The sequence below is a fragment of the Dendrobates tinctorius genome, unplaced genomic scaffold (genome assembly GCF_039654945.1).
Source record: "Dendrobates tinctorius isolate UK_male_01 unplaced genomic scaffold, ASM3965494v1 ptg000014l, whole genome shotgun sequence".
Taxonomy (NCBI): Eukaryota; Metazoa; Chordata; class Amphibia; order Anura; family Dendrobatidae; genus Dendrobates; species Dendrobates tinctorius.
Window position 1 is genome coordinate 4,099,902 of NW_027361682.1, and position 14,433 is coordinate 4,114,334.

Genomic DNA, 14,433 nt, shown 5'->3' on the forward strand with positions numbered 1-14,433 from the left:
TGATTACACATCGGCTGGTTGCCCTGAGGATTTTTTGTCAGCCTATATGGCGATTATTTGGCATTTGTAACAGCCCTTGTGTCAGCATATTTTACAAACTATCCTGGCTAATGTTATATACAGGTGCAGTCTTTTTTTTTTTTTTTTTTTTTTTTTTTACTACCCCCACCTGCCTTCTTAATATTGGTGTCTATTTGTCATCTGCAACTTTGCTGATTATATATATATATATATATATATATATATATATAATATTGTCTGTGCTCGCACTTAGTAAAGGATTTTGATATTTTTATACTACTTGGATTCGTTTGCTCCCTTTTTTCTCCTGAATTTGTATATTTTAACTTTTATAGCGCAGAACTATTTTGCATGGAGCTCAGCCTCTAAAACCTGGCTGAGAGTGTGCAGTAGCTACATTCCAAGTAGACTCTTAAGGTACTGTCACACTTAGCGATGTACCAGCGATCCCGACCAGCGATATGACGCGGTCAGGATCGCTGGTAGATCGCGAAGTGGTCGCTAGTGAGCTGCCAAACAGGCAGATCTCACCAGCGACATAGCAGGGGTCGGGGGTCGCTACTTACCTGTCACACTAGGCGATCCTGACGTCCTCCCGCCCGCGTCCACGCTCGTCTCTCCACAGGAAGCCAAGCAGGAAGCTGACGATGAGAAACAGTCCAGGACGTTTTCGCGCGATCAGTGATAACCAGCGGGGTAGCGGTCGGAGGTAAGTATCAGACATAGCGACGTTATAGCGATATTGCTAGCGATATCGCTTAGTGTGACAGGCCCTTTAGCATACCAGCCACCTCTTTCCCGACCATTGATTTCTATACAGCAGTTTCTGCTCTCTTGCAAAATCACTAGTCAGCAGCTTTCAGAGCAGGTCTAATCATGGCTCTGCTCTTGCTGTCCAGAGCTACGTGCTTTTTCAACTGCCTTGTTATTTTTATGTGTAAACATAATGATAGCAGTGTATATTTAGAGCAAACCACTGATAGCTGCATGTGTTATAGCAGAACCTGTGCTGAGCTGTATAGTCAGACTAATACTACAGCTTTACTATTCACCAGAACTATAACCAAAGGAAGAGAGCCCGCCCTGCTAGAAACCAGGAAGTGAGAAAATTGCACTGCTCTTAGCTGCTCAAGAGACAACTTGAGAATACCACTTTAAAAAGAATAAGAGGGTAGTGGGTCTTGGTTGTAGAAATCACCTGAAAAAAACATTGGGGCCTGGAGATTTATGTAATTTAAAAGATATAATGGCATTAATAACCTTTTTAGCAAAATATTGGTTTAGTAGGAATTGTTCCCTCTAATCTTCTGTATATTTGGTGGGATTACTTAATTAAGAAAGGTGACACTACTATTAAAGGTGTCAAGATGAGGGCTTTATAAATTTGCAAAAAATTATCTGAACTCCTCAAAAATGCCAAATATATTCAGCATCTAGTGGAATCTAAGGCCTCTTTCACACTTCAGTTATTTGCATCAGTTAAAATCCGCCAAAAAGGCAGACAAGCGGATCCGTTCTCAACTGATGTGAACGGATCCGTTTTTAGACGGATCCTGAAAATGAGGAAATTTAAAGGAACCGCTGGTGAGAGAGAGAGAGAGATATTTTTGTCCGGCATCCAGACAGATTTTGGGGTTAATTCAGTGTCTGGAGGATCCGCCGGACAAAAAAAACGTTGCAAGCTCCGTTTGGAAATCTTTGAGGATGTTGACGGACACTAACATTGTGGCGGATCCTCAAAAAACGGATGCAACGGACGGCAATCAGTCAGGATCCGCCAATAATGAAAGTCAATGGGGAAAAAAACGGATCCGCAAAGAAAAATGGCGGATCCGTTTTTTTTCAAAATTGGCGGATCTTGACTGATTGTCAAAAACGGAAGTGTGAAAGAGGCCTTAGACGTAATGAATTTCTGAGATTCTAAAGGCCAAAGAAAACCCAATGTGCTTCTAGATGAGTGTCTGTAGTAAAGTGGCCATTCAGTGTATATTTTATACTTGGTGGAGATGCCTAATAAAGTTGATCATAGACATTATATGGTGTCTGGATCTGCTCACAGGTTTCTGGTCATGGAGACCGCTGGTTAGAATTAGGAGCCGACAGGTTGGATTTATACAGGAGATCTACATCTTTGTGATAATTACAGGTGTCATTTTTGGTCGTCATGTTAATTTCTGATCTTCTAAGTCTTTTCATACAACTTGCCCATTTGTCTGTGACTCTTACAATATTTGTTTTAGGCTAAAGATCTGACCTTTATTAATACTACTGGGACATATGAGATTGATGATGAGTGGATTAAAGTGGAGATTCCTACAGACAGCGATTCAGGTGAGTTGCAGCCACAGATTGTTCTCATTCACTTGCGTTTGTTTCTTGAAATTTGCCACACAGTTCCAGAGATTTAGGCATTGTGATTGAGTGTTAATTCTTATGGTCTTTATGATCTTTGTTACGTGATGGATATGGCTTTCTTTGGTTGCTTCTGTAAAGTTTTTTCAATCCCACAATGTTGCTATATTTGTGATGGAAGCCAATGTTTCAATCAGGTTTTCTCACATAAAAAAAATAACCTTCCACTTTTAACTTCTGCTAAAAATAAGAAAAAAATGTATTTGCAACTTAAATTCTACATTTGCCCCAAACTCATGACTTAATTATACGTGACCCCATTACTCTTCTCTTCCCATGTGTCGTGCTCTGTGCTGGGGTGCATGTAATGGTCTGGGAGTGGGTGAGTCGGACACCTAATAGCACTGATTTAGTCCCTTTTTATTAGTGTCCACTGAAAGATTCACAATAAAGGATTGGTGATGGGCACAAAAAACATGAACCAATGAAGCAGTTGGCTCCAATAGAGAAATGAAAAACTGAAAACGCAACATGGTGGCCACGCATCATACTCTACAAGTCTTTGCTTTAACGTGTAATGTTTCTGCCACTGTCTTATTTGATAATTGAATTTAGTACAATTTATATATAAATGATAAAATATATTAATATAGTATGAATAATTTATTGTTTCAAAGAATTGTTATTGAAAAAAAATAATGATTTCAGTTTTATTCTTTGCAGATGATCAGGGTGTCCCACTGGATGACTGTGAATCTTTCTGTTCATTGCAGACTGTTAAGTCAAAGAGATGTAGCAGTACAGATATTCAACATAAAAGAGGTCACAAAAGAAAGAAGTCATATTCATGTTCAGAATGTGAGAGATGTTTTACTCAGAAATCATACCTTTATAGACATCAGAAAATACACACAGGGGAGAAGCTATTTTCATGTTCAGAATGTGGGAAATGTTTTTTCAGTAAATCATATCTTGTTAGACATCAGAGAAGTCACACAGGGCCAAAGCTATTTTCATGTTCAGAATGTGGGAAATGTTATTGCACTAAATCATATCTTGTTACACATCAGAGAATTCATACCGGGGAGAAGCCTTTCTCATGTTCAGAATGTGGGAAACGTTTTAATCAAACATCACATCTTTTTAAACATTTAAGAATTCACACAGGGGAAAAATTATTTTCATGTTCAGAATGTGGAAAATGTTTTACAGATAAATCAACTCTTTATGGACATCGGAAAATTCACACAGGGGAGAAGCCATTCTCATGTTCAGAATGTGGGAAATGTTTTAATCAGAAATCACAACTTGTTACACATCAGAGAATTCACACAGGAGTGAAACCATTTTCATGTTCAGAATGTGGGAAATGTTTTACACAGAAATCACAACTTATTAAACATCAGAGAGGTCACACAGGGGAGAATAAAATGTCATGCCCCTAATGTGGCCTTTTTTTAAAACCAGAAATCAACTTTTATTGTACATCAGAGAATTACCACTTGGAAGAATGTATATCTTTGTACTGTGTTAGCCAGTACATAGAAAAATATAAAGTTTTGAGAGTCCTCAGTGGTTGATACCTTTTAATGGCTAACTGAAAAGATGGTAACACATTGCAAGCTTTCGAGACTACTCAGGTCTCTTCATCAGGCACAGAATAATAGAAAATCTGAAGTTTCACATATTTATACACAACAGGGCACAGGAATAAGAAGAAATATTCCTGTTCAGAATGAAAGTCACCTCTTATACTTTAAAGAAATCACTCATGGAAGTAACCATTTTTTTAAACTTATTTATGGAGAAATTGATCAGTTACGAAATAAAGTCTCACATCTACATGAGAAAGTAGAAGGAATTTTGAGTAGTAAATTATTATTTGGAAATGAATGCAATTACCAATAAACATTTGTTATTGAAAATCAAATAAAATTCAAATACAACTATACAGAAAATATAAATTTTTTCCATATTTCTGCATTAATGTGATGTTAAACAAAATCAGATTTTCACACAAGTCCTAAAAACAGATAAAGAGAACCAAGTGAAACAAATTAGTCAAAAATATCAGATTTTTCTCAATTGGCAGGCACTTTAATTGCCTGCAGATCGATGAGTCCTGAGGCCACTGTTGATTGTTAAATGGACCCCTGAACAGTTCGGAGTCCAGAAGACGGGAGCACAGAGCTCCTGTCTGATAGCAAAGTATGCTTTCTATTGAATCTGTGCTCTGCTCTTTGTGCGCTTAGAGAGGATTTGAGCACTTGTTTCTCCTGAACTTTCTCCTCTCTTTTCAGTAACTAAAGTGCCTGTCAAATATGAAAAATGTCTTGAAAGTTTAGTTACTCTTTAAAAAACAGGGATCTATCAGTCTTATCTTCACATAATTAATATCATTGTGCGAAATCTCATGTCTGTGCAGAAATTCTGCACCCATCTTAAGTGTACAGCGCCCACTGTAGGGCAAAGCATACTGCGCAGGTGCAAGCCGTGATTTCTTTTCAATTTTTCCCGGCAGTGTGGATGACTCGAGGCGTCTTCCACATCAATTAAAGAAGGAGGACGGCAAACAGTAGTCAGGGGTAGAGATGGAGACCATCACACCGAACCGAGAACTTTACCATACAGCGCAGGAGACATTAGAAAGTTTTTTTGTGGTTAAACGGGTGTCAGGGGTTATATAAGGATTTATGGAATTCAGTGCAGACGCTGACTAAGCTGATATTTTTAGCTGCTATGTCATAAAACTGGCCCACTTAACCCCTTTCCGACATTTGTGGTAGTAACATGTCAACTCGCCCTGGGCTTTATTGACTGGGGATGTTTTATTATTGCATCACGATTTTGCACCCACGCAGACTGTGCGTGCGTGATTGCCACCGGGTGACAGCTGATTCTGACAGCTGACACCAAACACTCAGTGCCAGGAGCAGTCCCGCACAGCTCCCGGCACTTTTACCCCCTAAATGCTGCGTTCGATTGCAGCATTCCGGGAGCAGGCAGAGAGATAACAGCGCCTCTGCCCTTGAATCGGTGACCCCGTGGCGTGATGCTGGGTCCTGATTGTTGTTATGGTAACTGTTGTGAGTTCATTTTTCCCTTCACCGTTGAGGTCTGATGAACTCCCTCCTCTGGTGAAGGAAGGTAGTGAGGCTGATTTCCAAACACCTGGGCAGCTAGATGATGACTGGTTGGCTGGAATTGAGGACTGGATATAAGGCGGTCGACGCCCTTCTGCCTTGCTGGTGATCCTGCTGGATTCTTGGAGACCAGTCTGATTCCTGCGACTCAAAGCTAAGTTTTTCTGCTCTGCTTTGTACACTTCAGTTTTGTTTTTGTTTTGCCTTGTTTTTTGGGAGTTCTGCCATCCCCGGCCGTGGGTGAGCTGAATTCCATTTTTGTCTCTGATCTGTTGATCTTTTGCTCTGTCTTCAGAATATACCTGAGTGCTGATATAGTCTTTTGAAGCCTAGCGACTTCAGGGCCTGTTTTTCCTATCAGTCGGTTGGCACATTTTGGATAGGGTTTTTGCGGATGGCAGACAGCGGCTTTCCTGTCCTGTCCTATTTAGTTAGCTTGGGCCCCATCATTTGCTCAACCTATCTTTCTATCTGTGTTAGTGTTTTCATCTTGCTTCACCGTCATTATATGTTGGGGGCTGCCTATTGCTTTGGGGTCTGCTCTGGGGCAGTTTAGTTTTTCCCCTTTCTGTCTTTAGGCTATGTAGTTCTCCGGCTGTGATCGAGGGGTCTAGGGCACCGTAGGAACCCCCCACGGCTACTGCTAGTTGTTGTGGATAGGTTCAGGTGTCCGCAATCCGATAGCTGCCAACCTATCTGGTTTTTCTGGACTTAGCTAGTATTTTGTTTTTTCCTCCTTCGGTGACTCATCATAACAGGTAACCCGATGTCATCATGACAACATCCGGGTCACCAGAGCTGAGCATCATCATCAACTTTATCTGTCAGTGCAGAGCTGACAGTTTGCATATCATTCGGATTCAGCTGCATCCCCATACTATAGAAATGATCAACCTGCAAAAAATAGTGGGACAAAGTAAAAAAGTAATAAAGTAATTTTTTTTAAATAATTGTAAATAAATAAAAATAATCATCGAAAAAATCAAAAGATATTATACCCATAAATATTTGTATGAAGAAAGAAAAAAAGTGCACATATTTGATATCGCTGCATCCGTAACGACCTGGCCTATAAAACTGTTCCACTAGTTGTGAGGCGCCGGGATTCTTTCACTGCAGGATAGATCCCAAGCCTTGTCTGCTGCCGTGGTCTCCCATTCGGGCCCGGCCGCTTGGTTTGCTGCTTAACACAAACATTGGTCCCAGCAACTTGCTCAGGCTCCTGTTATATGTATTGCTAATGCTGGCTCCCCAGCTAAAGTCTATGGTAACCAGTGGTACACATATGCAGCCTTACTCTCTGGAGTCTAAGTCCAGAAGTCACCTTATTGAGCATGTCCATGATGTGGCGCCTTCTTATTGGTGCTCGGACTGCTCTGGTTATGTGGCAGCTCCGGATTAGTCCATGGACAACGCCCCTTCCGACTGGGCGTGAGTGTTTGGGGCGGTGCCTAGCTCATAAAGGGCTTTCAACGAAGCACACGGGCGTGGTAGTGTCACTTGTGTTTGTTGTGTGTGTGGGTGGATACTCTGCCACTCTGCTGGCTCCTAAGTGTGCCTAATTTTCCTTAGGCAGGTTTTTGCTTTTTCACTTGACCTAGCGCCTGTCTCGGCCACGTGTGAGGTTAACATGGGTCAGTTACGGGCCCCAGTCAACCCACGTGCTTATTCCCTATGGTATTAACTGGGTATTGCACACTCCTCATTTTTCTGTACCGCTCGGTGGTTAGCTGAGCCTGGTGCTAATATTTTCTATGCCACTCGGTGGTTAGCTCAGTTAGGTATTCATATTTTGTGTGCCACTCGGTAGTTAGCTGAGTTGGTACTTATATTCTCTGTACCCCTCGGTGGTTAGCTGAGCTGGTACACATCTCCCTTGTAAACCTCGGAGTTAGCTGAGCTGGTACTCCTCTTCCTGTGCATTCCTGAGTATTATCTGGTGTTGGGTACTTGCATTCCTTCACATTGTGTGGAGTTTACTCGGTGTGTTTAAGAAGGAATGCTCGCTATTAGTTTTTTTTATCCGTCATTATTCACACTAGCAGCAGTTATTCATCCCTGCACGGTGGACCCTGGGTTGCGATTGCACTTTATAGTTTAATTTAATGCGATCTGCCAAACCTAACACTAGTTAATACCTTTAATTAACACCATAAAAAACAAGACAAAGAACAATGCTTTATCATCAAATGGAATAAAACGCGATACAAAAAGGATATAAATAAACATGGTACCACTGAAAACATCATCTTGTCCAGCAAAAATGATAGCTCTCAGAATAAAGTGATGCAAAAAAAATTATTTTTTCTATTAAATAGTTTTTAATGTGTAAAATTACCAAAACACAAAAAACGATATAACTAACGTATCGCTGTAACAGTACTGACCCTAAGGTGAAACTACCTTATCAATTTTACCACATGCGGAATGACATAAACCCCGCCCCCCAAAAAATCCTGAATTGCCTCCCAAAAATCGGAATAGAAAGAGATAAAAAAAAGTCATTTTTCTGAAAATGATACCAATAAAATCATCAAGTCGTCCTGCAAAAACAAGCTCTCACATGACTCTGTGGTCCAAAATATGGAAAAATTATAGCTCTCAAGATATGGTGATGCAAAAAATAAAGTTTTGAAAAAAAAAAGCATCTTTTAGTGTGTGACAGCAGCCAAACATAAAAACCCGAATTAAATCTGGAATAATGTTGCCTAATCATTTATACCACACGAGGAACAGTGTAAAAAATAAATTAAAACTAATTCTTCACCTGCTGTTTATTTTCTCATTCTGCCTCCCAAAGATCACAGTAAAGGGCCTGTCAAACTAAGCGATATCTCTAGCAATATCGCTATAACTTGTGACGCTATAGCAATATTGCTAGCGATATCGCTGTGTGTGATACTTACCTACGACCCGCTCCCCCGCTGGTTATCGCTGATCGCGCGAGAACAGGCTGGACCGTTTCTCATCGTCAGCTTCCTGCTGCGCTTCCTGTGGAGAGACGAGCGACGGGCGGGAGGACGCAGGATCGCCTAGTGTGACAGGTAAGTAGCGACCCCCGTCCCCAGCGATGTCGCTGGTGAGATCTGCCTGTGTGGCAGCTCACTAGCGACCACTTAGCAATGCACTAGCGACCACTTAGCAATGCACCAGCGATCCTGACCGCGTCATATCGCTGGTCGTGATCGCTGGTGCATCGCTAAGTGTAACTACCTTAAGGCTCGGTGCACATTTATCTTGCACTCTGCGATGAGCACTTACATCGGGGTTTCCATGCGTGATTCAGATGGAACCCTCAACGGAAGATTCCCTATAATGATACAAATGGAGTCACCATGGACGCCGTCTGACCTGTGATCTGGCTGTGTCCGTCTTATTAGGATTGTATAAAAGTGCCGTCGGCCTCAGTTTTGTGCGCTTCTGAAAAGAAGGACACCGCTGAACAGCGGTCAGATGGAGTCCAGAGTAACTCTGCTGCCTCATTATAGTTAATGGATCCCTCGGGGGTTTCATCTGAATCACGTCACTCAGAGATTTAGATGGAGAGCGCCGGATAAATGTGATCTGAAACATTATGTAAAATGCTCCCAATTAAAGCTTCAACTCAATCCTCAAAAAAAGCAAGTACCCGCTCAGGCCTATCATCTATTAACTTGAATATAGGGGGCTTCCACATTACTGATAGTGAAAAGGCTCTGGAAAAGCAATATGGCTTCTCACTCTCCAAAAGAAATTCAGCAAATTCTCCACTCCCAAATCCAAATGCCCCTCCCTTCTGAGCCCCACAGTGTTCCTAAACCACATTTAGCATCCCAATGTTTGGTATTTCTGAAGCGATGAGAGCCCTCCTAACTTACGGGTGCATGTCTCTAGAAGCACGTGCTGGGCATAACGTACTGGTGACTGCAATGTACTGGTCACAACAATGGCAGTTTGCCATTTTCACTCAGCAACATTCATTACTGCTTGTTAGTGGAAAATCCCCACTACATCTGTAGTTAAATTCCTAAAAGGGGTATAATTTCCAAAATTAGGTCACTTGAGGGGGGGATTCTGCTCTTCAAGCAATTAGGGTTCTATATATGGAGTCTGCAAACTGTTCTAGGAAAATCTGCTCTCCAGGAGGCACATAGCGTTCCGTTCCTCCCGAGTCATTCTGTATCGCTAAGTGGTACTGTATAGCTACATCTGGGGTATTTCCACATTTAGTAGAAATTGTGGGACAAATTATGGTGCCAGTTTTACCCCCATTTCCTGTGTGGAAATGTGAAATCTGTGGCTAAAACAAAATTTTGGTGTTAAAAATGTAGTTTCTTCACTGTCCAATGATATTAAATTCTGAGACACACCCGTGGTGTCAATATGATCACTGCACCCCTAGATGAATTGATTGCGAGGTATAGCTTGTAAAATGGGATCACTTATGGGGGTTCTGCTGTTTTGGCACCTCATGAACTCTCCCAGTGGGTTATGGCATCTGCAAACCATAGCAGTAAAAATCTGGCGCTCCTTGCCTTCTGAGCTTTGCATTGTGCCTGAAAAATATTTCCCTATTACATGAAGGATATGAATCTCAGTTTGTTGTAAAAAAAAATTGTATTAGCCCTTGGAAAAATTAATAACTTGGTGCTAAAACAACAGTTTAGTGGTAACAATGTAATTTATTCTTTCTTCAACGCTCAGTGGTATATAAAATTCTGTGAGGCACATGTGGTGTCAATATGATCACTACAGCTCTAGATGATTTCATTGGGGAGTGTAGTCTGCAAAATGAGTTCACATATAGGGGGTTTCTGTTGTTCTGGCACCTCAGGGGCTCTGCGAATGTGACATGGCACCCTCAAGCCATTTCAGCAAAATCTGAACTCCAATATGGCGCCTGTTCCCTTCTGAGCATTGCACCGTGCCTCAGAAGTCATATTCCCCCACATATGGGTTTTCGGCGTACTCAGAAGAAATTGCATAACAAATTGTATGGTGCAATTTCTCCTGTTACCCTTATGAAAATGCAAAATTTGGGGCCAAAATAATATTTTTGTGGGGAAAATATATATTTTTTTATTTTCACGGCTCAACATTATACATTTCTGTGAAGCACCTGGGGGGATCAAAGTGCTCACCATACATACATCTAAATGCATTCCTTGAGAGGTCTAGTTTCCCAAATGTGGTCACTTGTTGGGGGTTTCCACTGTTTAGGCACATCAAGGGCTCTCCAAACGGGACATGACATCCCCTGATGATTCCAGGAAATTTAACATTCAAAAAGTCAAATGGCACTCTTTCCCTTCTAAGCTCTGCCGTGCGCCCAGTGATTCTCTCCCTCATATGGGGTATCTGTATGCTCAGGGGAATTTGCACAACAAATTTTGGGGTCTATTTTTTCTGTTAACCTTTTGTTAAATTTGTTGTGAGAAAATGTTCATTTTTTTTTCCACATTCCAAAAATTCCTGTGAAGCACCTGAAGGGTTAATAAACCTGAATGTGGTTTTGAGCACCTTGAGGGGTGTTGTTTTTAGAATGGTGTCACTTTTGTGTATTTTCTGTCATATAGACCCCTCAAAGTGACTTCAAATGTGATGTGGTCCCTAAAAAAATGGTTTTGTAAAATTGGGTTCCAAAATTGTGCTTATATAAAGTAGAGATGTGGGAAATGTTATTTGTTAACTATTTTGCGTGCCATATCCAGAGGCGTATCTAGGCTTTCTGGCACCCGGGGTAAGAATTCGGTTCGGCGCCCCCCAGCCCCCCCCCCCCCTGCACACTTTTAGGATTCTCCCTTGCCGATGTACAGTCATGTCAGCACAAGTATGTGATTTATATACTTCTGGCCACATTCCGACTAGACGTGCCTCGCTCCATTCATTTTCATTGAGTGAGGCCACACATGTCTAGTCAGCATGTGACCGCATGTATGTAAATTACCGGCATGAGAGAATCCTGACAGCGTTCAGTGAGCACTGTGAGAATTCAGACGTCTGCAGTCACATAGAATGACTGCAGACTCAGCACAAACCTGGACATCCCCTTTAATGTTCCTAACAAATAAAAACATGAGAATTAGTCAGTGTCACAAATAACATTTACATCCAAGTACCTTATAGATGACGTCGTCTCTGCAGTCAGTCACCTTTTCTTCTAGACCCCATGATGAGTTTTCTCATCCACATCTCGTCTCTGTAGACTTCCATCTTCTCCGGTCTTCTGCAGCAAATCTCCACACGATGCCCTTAAAGATAGAAGTGTCATTATAATGCTCCTAAATAAAAATATCTGCAATATACTGTCGCCTCACACTATTCCCCTCTAGCATCCCACCTGTTCACTATACTGTCTCCTCATATATTTACCCCCTCACTCTCTATACTGTCTGCTCACACATATCCCCGACTCCTCATACTGTGTCCATCCACATACATTAACCCATTCGCTCCCCATACTGTCTGCACCAATCCCCCATACTGTTTCCTCATACATACTCTTTATTTTGTGTCCTCAAATCTCCCCACACATTAAATCCCCCCATCCCCAATCCCCCACATACATTAAGTACCCCCATCCCCATTCCAAATCCCCCCCACACATTAAATAACCCCCATCCCCACTCCAAATCCCCCCACACATTAACCCAATCCCCACTCATTAACCCCCATGAGCACTCCAAATACCCCCACACATTAACCCCAACCCCACTCATTAACGCCCCCATACATTAACCCCCATCCCCATTCATTAACCCCTGCACACATTAACCCAATCCCCACTCATTAACCCCATCACCACTCCAAATCCCCCCACACATTAAATAACCATCTGCACTCCAAATACCCCCACACATTAACCCCCATCCCCATTCATTAACCCACACACACATTAACCCCCATCCCCACTCATTAACGCCCCCACACATTAATCCCCATCCCCATTCATTAACCCCCGCACACATTAACCCAATCCCCACTCATTAACCCCATCACATTAAATAACCCCCATCTCCTCTCCAAATCCCCCCACACATTAACCCCATGGCATCCCCACTCATTAACCCCCATCCCCACTCATTAACCCCCATCCCCACTCTAAATACCCCCACACATTAACCGCCATCCCCTCTACAAATCCCCCCCATCTCCACTCATTAACTCCCCCTCATCTCCCATCTTCGGTGGTTCTTCAGCTCCACACAGTGGAGCACACTTACCACCAGCGTTTGCTTTGGGCGCCGGGGAGTGACGTCAGCAGCGTGATCACATGACCTGATCACGATGCTGACGTCGCTCTGGCCCGGCGGTCAGAGCTTCAATTGTACAGGCGTCTGTATAGACGCCAGTACAATTGCTCCCTGGGAGCCGGCACGGCCTCCTCTGCGCCGGCTGTCAGCTTGACAGCTGACACAGAGAACCGCCGACTCTCAGGCGGGGGGCGGCAGAACGCAGCCGCCAGGGAGGACACTGCGGACCGCTGCATTAGGCGGCCCGACTGTGCCCCCCTGCTGGCTGCGCCCGGGGCAACTGCCCCGGCTGCCCCCCCCTAGATACGCCACTGGCCATATCTGTGATTTAAGGGCATGAAAATTCTGTTTGAAAATTGAGAAATTTTCACTAAATTTCCATTGTTTTCACAAATAAACGCAAGTCATATTGAAGAAATTTTACCACTATCATGAAGTACAATATGTCATGAAAAAAACATTCTCAGAATCACCAGGATGTGATGAAGCATTACAGAGCTATAGCCACCTAAAATGACGGTCGTCAGAATTGTAAAAATTGGTCAAGTCAGTAACGTGGAAACCACCGTCGGGGTAAAGGAGTTAAGGGCTAAGCACTTAATTTCTCTCTGCCGGTGTAAGTTTCCTACTGGAACTGGATGTTCTTCTCCTTGCACTTACTGCGACAGAAATGCTCATAGGCCTACTTCAGAGGCATCCTTTTTTAGGATAAAATTATTCCTAAAGTTGGGGCTGGTGAGGATGGACTGTCCCCACAATGCCAACTTCATGGGCTGGAATCCTTCCTCTGCCTGAGCGTTCCACTGGACCATGACCGATTTTCTTCCCTTCAACAGATCGGTCAAAGTAATACCCAATGTTGCCAAGGAATGCTTTCCCTGTTTCGTTGTAAGAGGCCGAAACCAGTTTTGAATGGCCTCAATTTTGTTTATTTGAAGTTTTTATAACCCCACGGACAATTACATAACTCAAGTAACGGGATTCCTCGAGACCTATTGCACATTTTTTGGGGTTCGCCATCAAGCCCGCAGATCTGAGCGAATCCACTACCACTTGCACCTAGGACAAGTGGGAAGGCCAGTCGTTACTATAGATGATAATATCATCCAGGTATGCCGACACATGCTTCTGATGGGGCTCTAAAACTATGTCCATCAGCCTCTGAAACATTGCTGGGGCCCAAGCAACTCAGAAGGTAAGATGGCATAGTGATCGAGACCCTCCATTGTAAAGAAGGAGGGCTTTTCTTTGGCTGACTTTGTCAGAGGCACCTGCAACCCTTAGTCAGATCAAGCGTCGTGAAGTACTGGGCCTGTCCCAGTCTTTCAATCAGCTCATCAACCCGTGGCATTGGATAAAAGTCAAATTTTGACACTTCATTCAATTTCCAGAAATCGTTACAAAACCGTAATGATCCATACGGCTTTGGAATCCGTTTAATAGGACTAGCCCATCTCACTCCTCAATATCTCCTAGCTGGAGCATTTTTTTCACCTCCGCGATTGCTTGTTCCCAAGCCTCCAACACACGGTATGGATTCGTTCGTACCCTTACCTAAGCCTTGGTGACATTGCCATATTGGGTCACAGATGTATTGTTAGGGTTGGCGGGTTGCACTATTTAAAATATAAATTCAAGTGCAATCGCAACTCGGGGTTCACTGTGCAGAGATGTATAACTGCTGC

The 14,433-nt window shown here is 42.7% G+C and overlaps 1 protein-coding gene across 1 annotated transcript in view; it reads left to right on the plus strand.

Annotated features, from left to right (window-relative positions):
* The window catches only part of LOC141070505 (uncharacterized), a 156,756-nt gene that overhangs the window by 3,847 nt on the left and 138,476 nt on the right, over positions 1-14,433 (plus strand). Inside the window, exons 6-7 of the mRNA XM_073559501.1 lie at positions 2,262-2,352; positions 3,097-3,815. Coding sequence (XP_073415602.1) covers positions 2,262-2,352; positions 3,097-3,815 — 810 coding nt within the window. The remainder of the gene's footprint in view (positions 1-2,261; positions 2,353-3,096; positions 3,816-14,433) is intronic.